This window comes from Oncorhynchus mykiss, chromosome 14, assembly GCF_013265735.2.
Source record: "Oncorhynchus mykiss isolate Arlee chromosome 14, USDA_OmykA_1.1, whole genome shotgun sequence".
Lineage (NCBI taxonomy): Eukaryota > Metazoa > Chordata > Actinopteri > Salmoniformes > Salmonidae > Oncorhynchus > Oncorhynchus mykiss.
The window spans coordinates 16,049,459-16,071,275 of NC_048578.1; the positions used below are offsets into that span (position 1 = coordinate 16,049,459).

Consider the following 21,817-nt stretch of genomic DNA (forward strand, 5'->3'; position numbering starts at 1 on the left):
GCATTGCTCTCCACATCTGGCCGGAACACACATGTTTTATAGGCTGCACTAATTAGCCAAATTAACAAACCATTGCGCAAACTGTTTACAGATGTCAGTCGCTCTGCAAACAAGCTGCAAACATACTCACTACTACTGTCGAATTGAAAAACAATAAAAACAGGTAGTATATTTTACAAAAATATTTTTTTCTTAAAGAAAACATATTTTTCAAATTATTTTTACTTAACTAGGCAAGTCAGATAAGAACAAATTCTTATTTTCAATGACAGCCTAGAAACAGTGGGTTTAACTTCCTTGTTCAGGGGCAGAACGCCAGATGTTTACCTTGTCAGCTTTCGGTCCAACGCTCTAACCGCTAGGCTACCTGCCGCCCCTATCCAACAAGACACTTTCTTGTCAGTCAACTTTTTTTTGTTTTGATAAATGCGCCATAAAATGTATCATAATACAGGAATAATGTCAGCAAATGAAATTATATCCATAGAGGTTATTCCAATGAAAATGGCCCCGTGTGCCTCAGTTGGTAGAGCGTGGAGTTTGCAACACCAATGTTGTGGTTGAGATTAACCCAAGGGACCAGTACGGAAAATGTATGCACTAACTACTATGTACTGTAAATCGCTCTGGATACTATGGATACTATGTACTGTAAATCGCTCTGGATAAGAGGGTCTCCTAAATTTAAAAAAATTAAGTGACAGACAATACCATTTTTAACATAAATAATTTGCCAGGAAAAGAAGGCAAAACTGCAACAAGATGTGCAGGAACTTCTCAGCAATATCTTCACATGTTAATAGGTCCCCTGCCTTGCACCATGTAGTAAACTAGGCACATGGTTCGTGGAGAAATGCTATCACCTAGCGGTGAAAGAAAAACTTTACACGTGGCTCATTTACAACTTTACGTACATCTTGGTTTTGACATTTTTTGTTTGATTTGACTTTTCGTAGCAGCAGGGTTGGAGAATTTACACAGAAGGTTAGAATAATTAACGTAGCAGGTTAGGAGAATCCCTTATAGCCATGACCTTACGCCTTTTCCCTACCATTATTGCTAAAGTGACAATTACTCATCAAGATAACCATGGGATAACCTTAAATTAGCCTATGAACATGGTCATTCAAGCTTTATGGCAACAATGATAGATTAATTGGACACAGAGTAACAACAATAATTTATAAAAGCACAACAAAAAATGTATTCAGTCATAATCCAGAGATTTGACGGTTGAGATCCACGAATTATTATGACAACGTAGTAATACACCCACAAACACATTTGATCTAGTTTATAAAAAACATGTTTCTAGAAGCATCGTGCGCGTTCTACGGATTACCAAACTCGCCGGGGAAAAAAATATACTGTTTGATAAAGCGGTCATGGGACCTATGCGTCAGAATCAGGTGACGGAGCACCACTAAGAGGCAGTAAAGCAGGATGAGACGAAAAGTAACGCTATTTCACACAGCTTTCATCAGACGCTTCACGTTGGTTGCATATTTTCTGATTGAGGTTGCATCGAACATTGCCTAATGCAAAGGTGTAATGATCAAATGTCATAATTTTCGTATAGGCAAGGCTACTGCACAATAATGAATAACAAACGAATACAATTGTGTGTAACCGATTGGTAGATACAGTACCAGTCAAAAGTTTGGACACACCTACTCATTCAAGGGTTTTTCTTCATTTTTTACTATTTTCTAAATTGTAAAATAATAGTGAAGACATAATAGTGAAGACAAAAGTATGAAATAACACATATGGAATCATGTAGTAACCAAAAAAGTGTTAAACAAATCTAAAAATATTTGAGATTTTAGAGTCTTCAAAGTAGCCACTGTTTGCCTTGATGACATCTTTGCACTCTCCTGGCATTCTCTCAACCAGCTTCACCTGGAATGCTTTTCCAACAGTCTTGAAGGAGTTCCCACATATGCTGAGCACTTGTTGGCTGCTTTTGCTTCACTCTGTGGTCCAACTCATCTCAAACCATCTCAATTGGATTGAGGTCGGGTGATTGTGGAGGCCAGGTCATCTGATGCAGCACTCCATCACTCTCCTTGGTCAAATAGCTTGTATACAGCCTGAAGGTGTGTTGGGTCATTGTCCTGTTGAAAAACAAATGATAGTCCCACTAAGCGCAAACCAGATGGGATGGCGTATCACTGCAGAATGCTGTGGTAGCCATGCTGGTTAAGGGTGCCTTGAATTCTAAATAAAGCACTGACAGTGCCACCAGCAAAGCACCACCACACCTCCATGCTTCATGGTGGGAACAACACATGCGGAGATCATCCGTTCGCCTACTATACGTCTCACAAAGACATGGGCCAAGCAAGTCATTTCTTCTTATTGGTGTCCTTTATTAGTGTTTTTTGTTGTTGCAGCAATTGAACCATGAAGGCCTGATTCACTCCGTCTACTCTGAATAGTTGATGTTGAGATGTGTCTGTTACTTGAACTCTGTGAAGCATTTATTTGGGCTGCAATTTCTGAGGCTGGTAACTCTAATGAACTTAACCTCTGCAGCAGCGGTAACTCTGGCTCTTACTTTCCTGTTGCAGAACTCGTGAGAGCCAGTTTCATCATACCGCTTGATGGTTTTTGCGACCGAACTTGAAGAAGCTTTCAAAGTTGTTGAAATTTTCCGGATTGACTGACCTTCATGTTTTAAAGTAATGATGGACTGTTGTTTGTCTTTGCTTATTTGAGCTGTTCTTGCAATAATGTGGACTTGGTATTTTACCAAATAGGGCTATCCTTTATATACCACCCCTACTCTGTCACAACACAACTGATGGGCCCAAACGCATTAAGAAGGAAAGAAAATCCACAAATTAACTTTTAACAAGGCACACCTGTTTATTGAAATGCATTCCAGGTGACTACCTCATGAAGCTGGTTGAGAGAATGCCAAGAGTGTGCAAAGCTGTCATCAAGGCAAAGGGTGGCTACTTTGAAGAATCTCAAATATAAAATATATTTTGATTCGCTTAACACTTTTTTTGGTTACTACATGATTCCATATGTGTTATTTCATAGTTTTGATGTCTTCACTATTATTCTACAATGTAGAATAATAGTAAAACATAAAGAAAAACCCTTTCATGAGTAGGTGTGTCCAAACTTTTGACTGGTACTGTATATTGAAAAATAATAAATAAAGTGACCTATTATGAAACATATTGTATCTCATGTCTTGTTTAAGGCCATGGAACCAACATGTTTCACTCATGATGACTGCAAGAATGCTTAGTCAAAGTAGACCAACAAGGCTAGGACAGTCTTTCGTATATGTCTATAGGCACTAAAACAAGGTGCATGGTGATGTAGTTGTATTATGGACTTTGTATTAGCCTATACCCCTATAACTTAGAATTCTGCTATACAGAAGTAGGTAACTCGTGAACTAATGGAATCTGTCCCTCTCACTACTATAGGCCTAGTGCTATTAAGACTAATAATAAAATAGTAATAGAATAGATCGAGGCTATGGGGATTTTTTTATCGAGAAAATCAGGCTTCAATACAAGCCCCTCTTCAAATATCACAGTCATCGAGGTCAATGTGTATTTTTTATTTGATTTAACTAGGCAAGTCAAGGTCAATGTTTGAAGTGACTGAAACAGTTCGAGCTAGTGTCGATCAACACTGATCTCACGCGGGGAATTCCGGTACGGAAAGTGCCTTGTCATACCTCGGCCTCTTAACTTCATTCAACCTTTAGCGTCCCACCCATTTGTTTCAATTAGCTTGGAAGCCTTTTGCGCACAACAACAGAAGGAGCAGAGCGTTGTCATTTAGTTAGTGCTATCCGGTATCCTTGTGACATCCCTACCCTAAACCCAACCCTAACCTTAAATCGAGAATCAGCAGTAGAAACAGTAACAAAGCATTTTCCCTTCCCCTGTTTCGCTAAAAAGCTTATGGATAGGGCTTGAGAAATTTAACCACTTACAAATTCATAGACATAGCTTTGGATGCAAGGACTGACCATCCATGATATCAAAATCATAGCCTCAAAACATGGTTAAAACGATGTAGTTTTTGTTTACGTTTACTTTGTATAAAACCAGTTAATTTGGGGTTTTGATGGGGACGGTTGAACTACGGCATTTATTTATAAGTTATATCTTTCAAAATCAATGTGTACATATAATTCATTTAAAAGTCAAAAAGTGGATGGAGCAACGTCTGATTACCCATTTAATCCCTACCCGTACAGTAACCCTTACATTTCTACTTTAATGGAGGGTATGGACGTCCCATTGAGCAAAAATACCACGTACCTTCGCCATTTAGAAACGGTGGACTTCCCCATGAAGCCGCTCCAAGCCCTCGTGATTGGCTAGACAGCTGCATAAATATTACACGTGACGCCATATAAGGTTTATAAACGGAACTGTACCCAGAAAAGCACGACGCACTGACAGCGATCGAGTTTGCAGTGGAACGGGCCTTCAACATTTTAACTGCGCAACAAATATTTCGGAGCGAGTATAGGGCTGAAATTGTGAAAAGAATCAACCATGTCCATGACCGTCAAAGCCTATCTCCTTGGGAAGGAGGATGCGCCGAAAGAAATTCGTCGCATTGCTGTGGACCAAGATGTTTCAACGAGTTTTGAGTATCTGAAAAAAAAGGTTGAGGATGTTTTCTCAACCCTGCGAAATGTCACCTATCAAATGTTTTACAAAGGTAAGCCTATACTAGTGAACCATTTATAGGAATCCACTGTAGTGTCTTCGATTGCGTTTATTATGTTGTCATATCTGAATATTGCTGTTGGGCTGTAATCTTCCATAATATTATCCGCCGCGCGCAGCGCAGTGCGCACTGAACAAACTAGACTACTGATAAATGTCGAAGCATAGACCAGCGTGTCAAAATTGCAATACATTCAATAATCTCCCGACCAAAATAGAGCTCAACAAGACAATTTGTCTTTATGCACCATATTGCACTATATACATCGGATAGAGTTGGTACACAGAGCGTTTTTACAGGCCTACATTTAACATAGCATTTCATGGTGAATGTCAGAGAAATTGAGTGAGCAGGCCCTGTTTCATTTGTCATACATGCGATGTGGTAAATTTAAATCGGTTACCAATTATAGTCTTCATCCTTCAACAGGTGAAGGTTGTTATACTACATTTCTCTAAACTAGCCCTGCCTAAACACCTGGCAGTTCAGTGGACAAAACATCCATTAATTTTAACATGGGATACAGTGAAGGGGGCACTTTTTTTTTATATGCCAATGTTTAGGCTTTTAGGATTGCTAAATGAAGTCTCTTGCCGTAACTTAGCAACACAGTTAATACCAATTTAGCAACACAGGTTAATACCAACTCTATTAGCGCTCTACTCCCAATAAGCCTCCTCAACCCAAGGGAATCAGAGGTGACCTTATTTCATACAGTAATAATATTGACTGGGACCACAACATTTACGTTTTCCATATTGGGCATCAGGGTTGGGGTCAATTAAATTCCAACAGTCACACCAGGTAGTGAATTATACTATTCAATATTAATTGATAAGACTGCATTGATAAAAAAAAAAAAAATGGGGCATTTTCCAAAAAACTAACTTGGAATATGACAATCCTGTTGGTCTTAGCACAACACCTTTTGTATGAACAATATTCCCTAAACTAACCATTGTTCTTCAAATAAAAAAGCTAGTGAGGATAAACTGTGGACAGTTGTCCTTACTTGTGAACTCTGGCAGCTATTATGTAATTATCTGGGTGAGATGTGACCTCTTTATTTTCTACCCAGATGAAGACGGTGACATGATCGCCTTCTCCACTGATGATGAGCTCATCATGGGCCTCACCTGCATCAAGGACTACACCTTCCGCCTCTTCATCAAGGGTGAGTCTTGTGATCAAATGAATAGAATTGTTACTAATGTGTAATGTATGAAGTTAACATTACTGGAATAACTTAGCATTCTCATTGTTACTGACACATTTTAGTTCATAAGTACACCCGCTAGACCCATTGCTGACAGGTGTATAAAATTGAGCACAGTCATGCAATCTCAACAGACAAACAATGGCAGGAGAATGACCATACTGAATAGCTCAGTGACTCAATGTGGCACTGTCATAGGATGCCACCTTTCCAACAAGTCAGTATATCAAATATCTGCCCTGCTAGAGCTGCACAGGTCAATTAAGTGGTGTTATTGTGAAGTGGAAATGTCTAGGAGCAACAACGGCTCAGCAGCAAAGTGGTATGCCACACAAGCTCACAGAACAGGACCGCGGAATGCTGAAGCACATAAGTCGTCTGTCCTCTGCAACATACTGCCGAGTTTCAAACTGCCTTTGGTAGCAATGTCAGCACAAGAACTGTTTGCCGGGAGCTTCATTAAATTGGTTTCCATGGCCGAGCAGCCGCATACAAGCCTAAGATCACCATGCGCGATACCAAGCGTCGACTGGAGTGGTGTAAAGCTCACCGCGATTGGGACTCTGGAGCAGTATAATTTTTTTTCTCTAGAGTGATGAATCACCCTTCACTTTCTAGCAATCTGACCGATGAATCTTGGTTTGGCAGATGCCAGGAGAACACTACCTGCCCGACTGCATAATGCCAATTGTAAAGTTTGGTGGAAGAGAAATAATGGTCTGTTGCTGTTTTTCATGGTTCAAGCTAGGCACCTTAGTTCCAGTGAAGGGAAATGTTAACTCTACAGCATAATAATGACATTCTAGATGATTCTGTGCTTCCAACTTTGTGGTACAGTTTGGGGAAGGCCCTTTCCTATTTCAGCATGACAATGCCCCCATGCACAGTGAGGTCCATACAGAAATGGTTTGTTGAGATCGGTGTGGAAGAACTTGACTGGCCTGCACAGAGCTCTGACCTCAACCCCATCAAATATCTTTGGGATAAATTGGAACACTGACTTTGAGCCAGGCCTAATCACCCAACAGCAGTGCCCGACCTCACTAATGATTGTGGCTGAATGGAAGCAAGTCCCCGCAGCAATGTTCCAATATGTAGTGCAGGGATCCTCAACTAGATTCAGCCGTGGGCCGATTTAGTTTTCTTGGGCGGATGGCCAGGGGGCCGAAAATATAACATAATTTGTAGCCTGCAACTTGACCGCAAGAAGCCCAAACAGATATGTTTGAATAAAACAATTTCAATCCTTGCTTTACATTTGTATACGGTCGTGTCTCTTATGCCTGGGAATACTTGGAACAGAGATATAGATATATATATATATATATATATATATACACACACACACACAGTGCCTTGCGAAAGTATTCGGCCCCCTTGAACTTTGCGACCTTTTGCCACATTTCAGGCTTCAAACATAAAGATATAAAACTGTATTTTTTTGTGAAGAATCAACAACAAGTGGGACACAATCATGAAGTGGAACGACATTTATTGGATATTTCAAACTTTTTTAACAAATCAAAAACTGAAAAATTGGGCGTGCCCCCTTAAGTTAATACTTTGTAGCGCCACCTTTTGCTGCGATTACAGCTGTAAGTCGCTTGGGGTATGTCTCTATCACTTTTGCACATCGAGAGACTGACATTTTTTCCCATTCCTCCTTGCAAAACAGCTCGAGCTCAGTGAGGTTGGATGGAGAGCATTTGTGAACAGCAGTTTTCAGTTCTTTCCACAGATTCTCAATTGGATTCAGGTCTGGACTTTGACTTGGCCATTCTAACACCTGGATATGTTTCCATTGTAGATTTTGCTTTATGTTTTGGATCATTGTCTTGTTGGAAGACAAATCTCCATCCCAGTCTCAGGTCTTTTGCAGACTCCATCCGGTTTTCTTCCAGAATGGTCCTGTATTTGGCTCCATCCATCTTCCCATCAATTTTAACCATCTTCCCTGTCCCTGCTGAAGAAAAGCAGGCCCAAACCATGATGCTGCCACCACCATGTTTGACAGTGGGGATCGTGTGTTCAGTGTGATGAGCTGTGTTGCTTTTACGCCAAACATAACGTTTTGCATTGTTGCCAAAAAGTTCAATTTTGGTTTCATCTGACCAGGGCACCTTCTTCCACATGTTTGGTGTGTCTCCCAGGTGGCTTGTGGCAAACTTTAAACAACACTTTTTATGGATATCTTTAAGAAATGGCTTTCTTCTTGCCACTCTTCCATAAAGGCCAAATTTGTGCAATATACGACTGATTGTTGTCCTATGGACAGAGTCTCCCACCTCAGCTGTAGATCTCTGCAGTTCATCCAGAGTGATCATGGGCCTCTTGGCTGCATCTCTGATCAGTCTTCTCTTTGTTTGAGCTGAAAGTTTAGAGGGACGGCCAGGTCTTGGTAGATTTGCAGTGGTCTGATACTCCTTCCATTTCAATATTATCGCTTGCACAGTGCTCCTTGGGATGTTTAAAGCTTGGGAAATATTTTTGTATCCAAATCCGGCTTTAAACTTCTTCACAACAGTATCTCGGACCTGCCTGGTGTGTTCCTTGTTCTTCATGATGCTCTCTGCGCTTTTGACGGACCTCTGAGACTATCACAGTGCAGGTGCATTTATACGGAGACTTGATTACACACAGGTGGATTGTATTTATCATCATTAGTCATTTAGGTCAACATTGGATCATTCAGAGATCCTCACTGAACTTCTGGAGAGTTTGCTGCACTGAAACTAAAGGGGCTGAATAATTTTGCATGCCCAATTTTTCCGTTTTTGATTTGTTAAAAAAGTTTGAAATAACCAATAAATGTTGTTCCACTTCATGATTGTGTCCCACTTGTTTATTCTTCACAAAAAAATACAGTTTTATATCTTTATGTTTGAAGCCTGAAATGTGGCAAAAGGTCGCAAAGTTCAAGGGGGCCGAATACTTTCGCAAGGCACTGTATATAATTTTTTTTACATCCAACAATGTAAATTCCCCTTCCCAGAAACTACTTTTTATATTCTTTTGCTCAGAACTTGGGGGGCCAAATAAAAACCCCTGCGGTCCAAATTCGGGTCGCCAGTTGGGTAACCCTGATGTAGTGGAAAGCCTTCCAAGAAGAGTGTGGGGTGGGGGGAAACTTCATATTAATGACTATGATTTTGGAATGAGATGTTCGAGTAGGTATCTACATACTTTTGGTTATGTAGTGAACTTTCTTTTCTTTACAGAGAAGAAGGAGCATAGGCGTGAATTCCCTGCTTTTGCCTTCCCCGGGGGTGTCCCCCCTTTCGCCTTCACCCCTCCCCCTGGAACACCTCATATGGGACATCCCCCACCTCACGGCCACCATGGTCATGGCCACCATGGTCATGGCCACCATGGTCATGGGCCCCCCATGGTGCACCCCAATGTGACCTGTGATGAATGTGAGGGCTCGGTGGTGGGGACCCGCTTCAAGTGCACAGTGTGCCCTGACTATGACCTGTGCTCCACATGCCAAGCCAAGGGGCTACACAAGGAGCACGTCCTCCTGCCCATCTGGCACCCCTTCAACAACGCATTTGAGGTGAGACCCATATGTTATGTGTTTATGCCTTTTTTTCCCTAAGTGGATATACTTGCATATCTGAGTCATTTAAAACGCTATTTAAATATTTTTTTTTAGTCCAGGAACAAAATGTATGTGTGGTTAGGGGAGAAATGGCTTCTATAATTGTTCTTCTACTCAGTGGTTCCCTCGTGGGAAGTGGATGAGGAAGATGAGGCACTGCACGTGGGCTCAGGCCCAAAGCCAGGCCCAGCCTGGTCCCTCTGGGTCCCAGCCAGGCCAGGTAGCCCCAGGGGACAGACAGCCCTCTGATGCCTCATCTGCTGCCTCCCAGCAGTCCCAAGCCAATATGGATTACCTGAAGAACATTGGAGAAGGGGTGGCAGCCATGCTTAGCCCACTGGGTAAGACCAAGAGAAAAGCTCCATATAATAGTTTTATTATTATCAATCCATTATTTGAAATGTACTGACCACTCTACATGTAAATGCACTGAAATGGCTTACTTACACTATGTTGCCTGCAGGTATCGATGTGGATATTGATGTGGAGCTGGAGGCAAAGAGGACCAAGGTGATGACCCCCAATCCGTCCCCACCTGGGTCAGGAGGCCCCCCCAGTGCTAGGAGCAACAACGGGACAGGGGTGTCCGAGGGAGATGGGACTAAAGAGGGGGACATGGAGGTGGATGGGCTTAGCAGCCTAGGGAGCGCAAGTGATTTAGCTACGGTATGATGCACACGAGAAATGTAATTCTAATTTAACATTGTGATTTAATCAAAAGTAATGGTGAAGAATAAAATACATTGGTCTCTCTGAGATGGTATATATTGTTGAACTCTATGTAACTTTCTGTGTAGGGTGGTAAAGACCCAGGGGGCAGTGGTGACGATGAGTGGACCCACCTGACCTCCAAGGAGGTGGATCCCTCTACAGGTGAGCTCCAGTCTCTCAGGGTAGGCGAGGAGGGCTCTCTGGAAGCCCCGGGGTCCCCTGTCCCCCAGGGTCCCTCACAGGAACCACAGAAGTCCCTCACTCTCGCTGAGGCCGCAGCCTACCCCCACCTTCCTCAAGGTAAGCTGGAGGATATGAGTTCTCTTATCTATCACAAGTAGCAGTTGCTGTGGTGATATCCTTATCCTCACTACTAGTAGTAGTAGTGACTTCAGTCAATGGTAGTTATATCCCCATTTAGTAGTAGGCATCATGGTTACTATGATATCCCTGATTACTAGTAGAATTGCCTACGCCAGAGACCGACCCTTCACTGTGTCGTGTCTGTCTAGATGCCGACCCACGCTTGGTGGAGTCCCTGTCCCAGATGCTGGCCATGGGCTTCACAGATGAGGGTGGCTGGCTCACCCGCCTCCTCCACACTAAGGACTGCGATGTCGGGGCCGCCCTGGACACCATCCACTACTCCAAACCCGCCAAGAAGTAACGGGGCCCCAACACCGTACCCTGAGGGACACCTACATCCCCCTATGATAGCCACTTCACCAATACTGCCTTCTCTTCCGTCCCTCATTCACACCTCTGGCACTTGCAGTTACTCACACAATAAGTCTATTAGATCTGAATATAATTATTGCGATTTTAAATGTTATGGTTGTACCGACATTTAATTACAGTATAAAGGGTTTACTAGTCAATATTTATCCAAATGGAAATGTATATTTCTATAACCTTTTAAACTCTTTTCAATGGGATGTCATTTAACTGAAAGTGTGAGTTAACATACATGGGTTCATGTTAAATTGGATTGATAAAAGCAGTAAAACAGTTAAGATTAACTAACATATATAATTTCAGTGTTCACTCAATAGCAAGTATCATCTATTGAGTTTGATTAATCAAGTAACTGTTCTAACACGTATCATGTAGAGTTAATACCAGATGTAATACATGTTCATTACCAGTGTCAACAGAACCAGGTGAAAGGTGTGAATAATGATTGTCTAACATTGAAAACATTTCTCCCCTTTCAAAACCAAATAAAACACTTCTGCAAAGAAACTGGTGTCATTCTCCTGTCTCATTAAATACATAGTTGAATAATTAAATGTATTGGCAACATTAAGATTACAAATAATAGTTTGACGGAATCTAGGGATTAAAAATTTTGGTCCGCCATGTCAGTGAAATTATTCATCAGCGGAAACCATTATCAAATTTCAAGCAATTGAATGAGAACTAAATGTTTAAAATGACAACATTCAGTGTTTACAGAAGAATACTAGGCCACTTAGTATTTAGATGCACTCGGCATCTACTGAAAAAGGAGCAACCATTACGTGATTTTTCAAATGTCACAGTAACCTGTGTAGAACAGGTGGAGGGCAGTGCATGGTCACTTGGTGTGCGGGGGCTGATGACAGACAGGTGCTTTGCTCTCAGGTAAGGACATATAGGCGGGACCTCTGCTATTGGCTGCCTCCCCAAACCCACAATGGGTGATAGTGAACCGATCAAATGTCTTCCCCAGAAAACCACAACCCCCACCAATATGGAAATACACCCACAGCCAGGTTGTTGTATAGGGGCCTTCGTATAGTACTGGTCCTTGAGCATCACATTGGAAACTTTTAGAACCAGTGGTATGGAATTCATCCATATGCATTGCACCACTCCAGTTGGTCTCCTCTTCCTCAGGAGGGGCAGAAGTTAGGATCTGGGCCCATTTGGAGGTCTGTGTGACTGCAGTACCCCAGGATCAAGGTCCTGGCTGTGCAGTTGAAGAGTTTGTTGTTGAGGGTGGTGCAGTTACATTAGGGGGTTTGTGGTAGACTGGTGGTCTGCAGGGAGCTGATGGTTTGGGAGACCATTCTACAGGGGCAAATGAGCTGGGGTGTCTGACTTAGCTTTGGTAAATACAAACCACATTAGTTTTGTACATACGAGACAGCTTATGTATGAATTAGCATTAGCTGCCGACTTGTGTTGGAGGCATGCACTCCCCCCATTCTCTTTTCTATGTTGGGCCGCATTAATCCATGCTGTCACAAATACCTATGCTCAATCTAAACACAGATGGGCATAGTATATAATGAGTGGTGCTGGTTTTGGATCAATGTTTTATAATGGTGGCCAGTTGATCCTCCTGTTCCATGACACTGGTGTTATTAAGAATCAGGATTGTGTAGACAACAGTGGGGGATGACGTTTAGGCACAAACATGGAACATAAAAGGCCACTTTAAAATGTGCAGTTTTGTCACACCACAGATGCCTCAAGTTTTGAGGGAGAATGCAATTGGCATGCTGACTACAGGAATGTCCACCAGAGCTGTTGCCAGAGAATAGAATGTCAATTTCTCTACCGTAAGCCGCCTCCAACGTAATTTTAGAGAATTTGGCAGTATGTCCAACCGGCCTCACAACCGCAGACCACATGTAACCACGCCAGCCCAGGACCTCCACATCAGTCTTCTTCAACTGAGGGATCGTCTGAGACCAGCCCCCCAGACAGCTGATGAAAATTGTCTAATAAAGCCCTTTTGTGGGGAAAAAAAAACATTCTGATTGGCTGGGCCATGCCCTCCTAGGTCCATCCATGGCTGTGCCCCTGGCCAGTGATGTGAAATCCATAGATTAGGCCTTAGTTTATATAAGGAAATCAGTCAATTGAAATAAATTAACTCAGTAAAATGGTTGAAATTGTTGCATGCTGCGTCTATATTTTTGTTCAGTATAATTAACTTGGCATGAGTCATCAGCTGTGTTCGAATACTCATTCTAACCATACTATTTGTGATGTGAATTGAGTATATAGTATGCATATTGGTCATAGTATGGATATAGTTAGTATGCCAAAAGTTCCTGCCCGGATGACTTATTAAATTTGCCAAAATATTAAGTATACATGCAGAGGACACTATTTCCGTACTTTAGGGCCCATAATGCAATTCTTCAGGAAATGGGCTTCACATAGTCTTCAGATTTTAAGAAAATGGTGGAAAATATGCAGCCGAAGTACAAAGAGAGCAAATACAAATTCAGTATGACAAAATGTTAAGACAATGTTGAGCAACGTAATAAAGTAATGACTTTTCAAATAAGTTACCTTACACATTGTTGGCTGATAATTTGTTAGCTATGCTGCCCTTACGAACCACATAGCATATCATTACAGCAGTACCAGTGTGTTGTTAGCTACCTACCTAACGTTAGTTGACTACTTATACATACAACTTGCCAGTATATTACCTATTACCTGGTGTCAGCAAACATCGGCAAAAAAGCGTAATTCAATTGTTGCCAGCAGTAAAGTCACCAACGCTCTGGATAACATGAAAACCACCTAACCAGCTCTGCTAGTGGAGTAAAATGGCCAAGAGTGGTCTCATGTGCCTGGAAGTAGCTAACAAGCTAGCCAACATCAGCTTGGGTGCTTGACTGCCATTGGAAGACCAGAATGCTCAAATCAATCCTACTCCTCGGCCTGAGCATCCAGTGCGCTCCGAGAGCAAAACACCATAAATTTACAAAACGGACAATGCTGTGAATTTACGAGCTCACTCTGGCACTCCAGGTTGAATTTAGAACCCACCCGAAGTGGTAAAATGTGTAACTAGTAATTTGTTATGCTAACTAGGTAGCAAGAGGTTGCATAGCAAAAGCATCAACTTCCGTTAGATTGGCAAAGAGCTAGTACGCTCAATCAACTGAAAGGATACTGTTAGTTTACAGTATACTAAAATTAACTAATAGTATACTATATACTCATTAAGTATGTAGTATGTTAGTATGGGTATTCGAACACAGCTATGGACATACCTGACATTTCTGTTGCCTTAGAGAGGGTTCCTGTCTTTGTAAACATTCTCTTCCTCAACCTCTTCTCTGCAGGTATTTACTCCTGAGACTCCCATTAGCCTCTTCTGCCTACAGGAATACAGTCATTTTTAACTGTAAATGTTTTCTTATGGCTACTACCCTAAACTAAGCATGAGAATGCAAGACAAGTTCAGGCCTAGCGCTATAATCCTTTGTGCTCGACAGCCTGTGCCTACGTTCAATTGACTGGGATGTGTCAAAAACATGCGTTTGATGAACAATAACAATGGTGTGAACTCACATTCTGGTCATTACACTCCTGAGCTTTGTCAACCAGCTCTTACTGAGCCACTTCCACCTCCTCCCTAGCACAAATAATAAACAGACACAGCATACAGCGATATCATCTTGGAAAACATTTTTCGCCGCACCTGGAAATTAAACTAGGGAAGACACTGACACATACAGGTCACGTGTGTCCAAGTCATCTGACATATTTCCCTCCAACAATTGTATAACAGAAGAGCGTTCTCTCTCCGCCTGGCATTGAGCTTCTGAACATGACGTCTACAATCCACTCCAGAGCTACGTCCAAACTCCTGGAAAGGTTACACAAAAATAATTTACAACATGTTTGCCAACTGTGTGGTCTGAATAAATCATTAGCTAGCTGGTTTACCTTGATGACCGACTGCTTTTCCCCACACAGCTTGCCAGCCTAAGCTTGCATTTGTTTTGCTCATTTTAACCCGAAATCAATGGAGCAAATATTTACACATGCAACGCATACAAGCTAGCTAGTAGCAACTTAAACTTTTGTTACCTGTTGCACTTGGTAGATTTGGCATAAACAGCATCTTCGGACATGACATTCCTGAACCATGTTCTTTGTTTTAGTTGTAGTAGTTAAACGACAAGCTTGAGATGCTGTTATTTTCCCGGGAATGTTTTTCAAAACTGTCGAAAGAGGAAGTTGTTCAATTTTAAGTTATTACGGCCCTTATAAATGTGTTCTTATTCATTTTCAATGGAAGGGAAGCTGAGTGGCGGCGCAAACGTGGCGTGGGAGGCTATGGAAATGTTTAGCACCTCCAATAGTATGCAACTGAGTGGTTCCCATGATGAATTTGATGCTCAGAAATGCAATAGTGTCCAACTGCAGCCCACAATTCCGGGTGTTCCTGCATGTGGGCATCCCATTTGGATCCTTTATGAACAAACCCCCTTGAGTATCCCATTGGTTCCTGCATTGGTTCCTCAATGAACCCCACACACACCTATTAGCCAATAACAACACATTGAATAACAGACTTACTGCATGGAACAGATAGTCCAAAACAAAATCAAAAGGATGTTTGTTCTGAAGTGTCAGAGATAAGAAAGATCAGGAAGAAAATAGATATTTATTTTTGCATGTATTTATCCCCTTATTTTAGGCACTAAACTATCCTATATATACTTCCATAATTGTTTTTTTCTGAAGGTACTGGTACCAGTTGAGTCTTGTGAGGCAAAACGGAGAACACCATTGAGTTTGTTAGTGTCTCAGCATTCAATAGACTGGTCATAGTTTGTAGGCCAAACCGTTTGGACGCTACAGACGTTTGTGTGAGAACACCAATTTTCGGGATGTCTCATGGTCTGACAAACACTGCTCTAGCTCTTCCACCACAGATGTGGAAGGGCAATATCGGCGGATGTCGTAATTGAGATGCAGCCCATGCAAAAAACACATCTCTAGTTTAAAACAGACAGATTTTGATGGGGATTTCTACAATGATTTTAATTAGATTTCTGCAGGGGTATGACCATTGTAGGCCAAGGGTTAAACGTTAAGAAACACAATCTGGGTTTTTACCGCTACTCTGTCCACCCCTAAATAGACACGCCCCTTTCTCTGGAAAGGACCAGAAGGGTGCATTTGCAACAGCAATTCGGGGTGGTCCTACATGTGGGCTTTAACCCCCCCCCCCGACTATCCCATTGGTTCCTAAATGAACATCCGCTTTTTATACTTCTATTGGTATTTTCTTTTAGTTACGACAGGCGGGGGTGAACCAGTAGAGTAGGTGGCATTAATGCACAATAACGTTGGATGCCACAGTATAAGCCCGGTGTGGGCAACCGTAGCTATCTAGCCGTACACCGGTAGACGGTGTCCTTCGTCTTTCCCTGTCAGGAACTGTTTTCCCGTAGTTCTGTTAGCGTTCAGGGCAGGTGTTCGGCAGGCGGGAGCGTTGGACACTTTGTGCTAACTTAACCAGCTAGTCCCCTAAAACTCTGGTACACAGCAGGCGGGAGTTTTGGAAATGACAGAATGTGGTCTGTCATGCATAGAAGAGAAAATGTGCCAGGCAAATACCTAGGGATAAGCACAGGAATGGCGATAGGTAGGAAACTGATTCAGTGTGGTGGATTGAGGAGAGGGCATGCCTTATATTATAAAGTCAATGGGACATATCGTGTATGACAAATGGGCAATCGGAGTTGTCCATGATAAGGTTACAGTCAGCTTAAATCTGACACTAGAGTCTACATGCAGTTGAACTGTATGTATGTGTATGTGTTGAGCTGTCAGGCATTGGCCAATTAAGAGTAAGTCTGTATTCATATTTCTTCTAACTTACACTACTACACACTACACTTATCAGTTCCTATGCATCCTGGCTGATGTTTTGGTCACTTTTGAATGCTGGCGGTGCTTTCACTCTAGTGGTAGCATGAGACGGAGTCTACAACCCACACAAGTGGCTCAGGTAGTGCAGCTCATCCAGGATGGCACATCAATGCGAGCTGTGGCAAGAAGGTTTGCTGTGTCTGTCAGCGTAGTGTCCAGAGCATGGAGGCGCTACCAGGAGACAGGCCAGTACATCAGGAGACATGGAGAAGGCGGTCAGAAACAGTCAGAAACAGACTCCATGAGGGTGGTATGAGGGCCCGACGTCCACAGGTGGGGGTTGTGCTTACAGCCCAACACCGTGCAGGACGTTTGGCATTTGCAAGAGAACACCAAGATTGGCAAATTCGCCACTGGCGCCCGGTGGTCTTCACAGATGAAAGCAGGTTCACACTGAGCACGTGACAGACGTGACAGTCTGGAGACGCCGTGGAGAATGTTCTGCTGCCTGCAACATCCTCCAGCATGACCGGTTTGGCGGTGGGTCAGTCATGGTGTGGGGTGGCATTTCTTTGGGGGGCCGCACAGCCCTCCATGTGCTCGCCAGAGGTAGCCTGACTGCCATTAGGTACCAAGATGAGATCCTCAGACCCCTTGTGAGACCATATGCAAGTGCGGTTGGCCCTGGGTTCCTCCTAATGCAAGACAATGCTAGACCTCATGTGGCTGGAGTGTGTCAGCAGTTCCTGCAAGAGGAAGGCATTGATGCTATGGACTGGCCCGCCCATTCCCCAGACCTGAATCCAATTGAGCACATCTGGGACACCATGTCTCGCTCCATCCACCAACGCCACGTTGCACCACAGACTGTCCAGGAGTTGGCGGAAGCTTTAGTCCAGGTCTGGGAGGAGATCCCTCAGGAGACCATCTGCCACCTCATCCGGAGCATGCCCAGGCGTTGTAGGGAGGTCATACAGGCACGTGGAGGCCACACACACTACTGAGCCTCATTTGGACTTGTTAAAAGGACATTACATCAAAGTTGGATCAGCCTGTAGTGTGGTTTTCCACTTTGAGTGTGACTCCAAATCCATACCTCCATGGGTTGATACATTTGATTTCCATTGATAATTTTTGTGTGATTTTGTTGTCAGCACATTCAACTATGTAAAGAAAAAAGTATTTAATAAGAACTAAATTACTGTTCCTTGGCAATATACACTGCTCAAAAAAATAAAGGGAACACTAAAATAACACATCCTAGATCTGAATGAATATTTTATTCATTCAGATCTAGGATGTGTTATTTTAGTGTTCCCTTTATTTTTTTGAGCAGTGTATATTGCCAAGGAACAGTAATTTAGTTTCATTGGTCCACAGAACATTTCCCCCAGGATTTACGTATATTTAGTTGGGGTTTTAAGAAGTTAAAATCAGGCTTTCTTGTCTCCTTCAGCAGTGGGGTATTCCTACGCTTACCAATGACAGTGACTGTGTTGCCAGTGACCCCTCCAAACTTCCATCCTACTTTTGTCTTTACACGCAGACCTGAACCTTGCCCAGATGGGGAGATAGCAGCATGTACGTCTGCTCTGTGGAGTCCTCTCAGGATCTGACAGAGAACAGCAAGGACTACACTGAGCTCTTAGTGCTGAGTGAGTGGCTCTTATCCTCTCAGGGCCTCCATTGATCCCCCTCACCTGCCTGCATTTTGCACCACCACCCATCCATCCTATGACAAAACAAACAAACAAGTTAGTCCATTCACTATTTGTATTTAGTACACAACATAGCACAGTACTGATCAAAGAATTTAAAATGCAAGTTTGTGAATAAATAAATCTGTTACATGAATACAGTGATGACATTATAGCTATATGTGGATAAACAGACTTGCAACGGCCACATAGGCTATCCTAGATCCAAAAAGGATCCCAAACTGCTTCCTCAGTCTTTGTTTTCACATTTAGAAAGTAGTCTGCAAGGTAAACAAGTACAATTAGTCATTTTCATTATATATCAGAAACATAGGCAAGTGCAAAGCAAATAATATACAAAGAGTGAGACAGGGTTTGTGTGCAAAAAAAAATAGAAAAACAACATACAATTGAATGAAATGGTACTTTGGTGTTTTAGGCCAAATAACACTGTGATAAATTTACCTTGGGGTATAAAACAATTATCTTACAAAGTGACGATAAACTTGGTATGTAATGCTACAAACAACGCCGGACTGTTGTGTTTCGTTATGCACAATGGGCCAGCCAGACAACCTTTTACTACAGTCTGGTTTTAGTGTTACAGAAGAACATTTCTGAGATTAGAATTGAGCAGCGGCAGCACATTTCTCAGCTGATAACCAGACCTGTCTGGATAGCCATAGGGGAAACAAACTGTGAGGAGCCAATGGCCTTGTCTAACAATCCCTAACTCCTATTTACTACTCTAGTGTCTGAAGTAACTAGATAGGTGTGAGCAATATTCCAGACAATCCCCAAACCTCATCCGGACTGGAGCCATTGTTTACATCTGTCCAGTCCCTTCCGAAGTAGGGGAGCTGAATGCTTTAAAAGGGGTTGTTAAAATATACTTTTTTCTGGTAAAACATTAACGATAGCTGTTGACGAAAGCGGGCATTAAGCATTCTGTAGAATTGCCTGTGTAAAATATCTGTTTGTGACCATTGTGGGTTTGTAGTAAATTAAAATACTGCGTACAAAGCATCTCTTTTTTACATTTACAAGCTTTGAACAACAGAAGATACTACGAATATGATATGCAGCAATTTACAGGTTGACACCTACAGGCGTGATGGATAATCCAACAAAAAGCCTTACATGACATTAAGCAAATATTTCTAGACTGAAATGTAATTGCAAATCAGTAAAAAATAGTAGTTGCTTGTTTTCAGTAAACCATCAGGAAGTGTTTCCTTACTGCTATTCTGAAACGACAGAAGTGCATTGCAGGGGTATCCATCGAACACTTACTTACAGGTGTTCAATTTACCTCGGCCCGAATACATAGATAAAACTGACAGTTAGGCCTAGTAACTGTAATGGTATTAGTATTTCTGTAATGGTTATAGTATTTCTGTTGGTAAAACAATACTTGAGGTAATTTGATGAATGAACAGTCTAATCAGGCCCTAGTAAGTTACGAGTGGCAGGCAAGTCACCCAATGAGAGAAGCTCCATGCTTATCTGAAGGCTGCAGATTCATTGACGGTTAGTTAAGACTGCTGAATTGGGACTAATAAAACAAGTACTGGCCAGAGAACCGACTGGTAACGCCAACGTTCTTCCTAAGAAAAAACTACATAAAACAAAAACAAGCTCTTTCCAAAAAAATCTAACATCCAGTTTAGTCTCTTTTTTTTTTAAGGCAAGGCTTTCTTTCTTTAGTTTGAGACAGCTGTGGATTTCACAGACACACAAAGGTATACATGTCTCATATACAGGTCTTATATTTAAAGGCATTTATCCACAGCTTTGATTGTGGTCCGCAGAGTGCAGAGAAGCAACAGAAAGGGCACAGGGATAGATACAATAATACAGTTGAGTACCAACATCCTACCCTTGGATTAGCCACTACGCTCCAAGGCCTGGTTTCCCAGATCAATATTAAAGCTTAGTCCTGGAATAGAAAGCATGATCAATGGAGACTCTATATTTTGAATGTGCTTTTTAGTCTAGTCACAGGCTTAGGTGGAATGCGGTTCTGGGAAACCAGCCCTAAATGTTTTGGGTCATGTGGCTTTTATCAAAATGTAGGATCCGTTGGGCAGACTCTGGAGTATTTTGTTTCAATAGATATATTTCCTATATACACACACATCTGGTTCTGTATAAGGATGACAATCACAACAGAGATACAGGTCTAGAGCTCCCTATGAAATGGTAGTGAGGCAAGGAGCAACAGTAACTTGAGTAGGACAGTGATGGGTTTCCCCTACGGATGAGAAGTGAGGTGAGTCAGGTTGAGAGCTGGGCCAATTCGTGGTCGCTTGACAAGCTCACCTGCCTTTCCACCTTCCTTTGCATCTTACAGATAGCCATCCTTGCCTGAATGTCTCCCTTCTTCTCAAAGTAGTCCACCAGGGGCGGCTCGGTGAGCATCGACGCCAGCACCTGCTCAAAGGTAATGGACCAATCGCCGTCCAATATGCTTCCCCGCCGCTGCTGGTCGCCGGCGCAGCCAATCAGGACTGTGTCGTCGGCGATGTCCTCACACTGCAGAGAACCTGTGCTCACCATGGAGTAGGACGAGACCGACGTGTCATCCTTCACTTCTTCGTCCGACGTCTGCTGAGGCGGCGTTTCCAGCTGGGCCTCCGCCAAGGCCCTGCAGACCAGGGACTGCCCTGAGCTGCTCTCCCCGTTCGGCTCCTCTTTTTCAGGTTGGAGCAATTCAGCAGCGGGGGCGGGAGCCTGGGCGTTGGTGGTGTCGGTTGGTTTGTTGGCGCCGTTGTTGGTGAACTTCTTGCCCACCTCTCCGATGCGCAGCAGCAGGCTGGCCACAGTGGCGATGGCGTGGTAGAGCTCCTGCTCCAGTGGGTCCTCGCTGAACATGTTGTACAGGGTCTTACACAGCTCTATGAACTGCTCCTGTAGGACACACACACAGGGGATCAGGCAGAAATGGCTTCTCTAAGTGTGTATGAGTGGTCAAGTTATGGTCATCTCTCAGTAATGTGGCATGTACCTGGTTCATCCTGCGAAGGTCTTTAATGGTCTCCTTCTTGGGCTCATTCTCCATGGCCCACATCCGCAGATAGTACTTATAGTCCTTCACCTCTGAAACAGATATCACAATATTACACTGGATGCAGTGCCTTCAGAAAGTATTCATACCCCTTGACTTATTCCATATTTTGTTGTGTTACATACAGCCTGAATTTAAAAATGATGAAATAGATTTCTCACCCATCTAAACACAATATTCCATAATAACAA

General features: G+C 42.7%; 3 protein-coding genes across 7 annotated transcripts in view; 1 reads left to right on the forward strand and 2 right to left on the reverse strand.

Annotated features, from left to right (window-relative positions):
* LOC110488910 (alpha-1,3-mannosyl-glycoprotein 4-beta-N-acetylglucosaminyltransferase B) overlaps positions 1-15,382 on the reverse strand; it is a 175,433-nt gene extending 160,051 nt beyond the window's left edge. The window contains exon 1 of one of the 2 annotated variants that reach the window (XM_036943038.1): positions 15,069-15,382. In XM_036943038.1, coding sequence (XP_036798933.1) covers positions 15,069-15,117 — 49 coding nt within the window. In that variant the 5' untranslated portion in view covers positions 15,118-15,382. Of the gene's footprint in view, positions 1-14,245; positions 14,509-15,068 lie in introns of those variants that run through there. The other variant, XM_036943039.1, reaches the window with a different exon arrangement.
* Positions 4,398-11,486, forward strand: LOC110488911 (sequestosome-1). The gene is made up of 7 exons (XM_021561371.2): positions 4,398-4,707; positions 5,795-5,890; positions 9,151-9,488; positions 9,652-9,874; positions 9,997-10,199; positions 10,331-10,544; positions 10,757-11,486. Exons 1-7 carry the CDS (start codon positions 4,539-4,541, stop codon positions 10,909-10,911), a joined length of 1,398 nt encoding a protein of 465 aa, XP_021417046.2. The 5' UTR covers positions 4,398-4,538; the 3' UTR covers positions 10,912-11,486.
* A 3,239-nt stretch (positions 15,383-18,621) lies between the features above and the next one.
* The window catches only part of LOC110488912 (TBC1 domain family member 9B), a 46,102-nt gene continuing 42,906 nt past the window's right edge, over positions 18,622-21,817 (reverse strand). For all 4 annotated transcript variants that reach the window (XM_036943042.1, XM_036943043.1, XM_021561372.2 and 1 more), the window contains 2 exons: positions 21,567-21,658; positions 18,622-21,469 (listed from right to left, as the gene is read on the reverse strand). In XM_036943042.1, the coding sequence (XP_036798937.1) occupies positions 20,837-21,469; positions 21,567-21,658 (725 nt within the window). In that variant the 3' untranslated portion in view covers positions 18,622-20,836. The remainder of the gene's footprint in view (positions 21,470-21,566; positions 21,659-21,817) is intronic.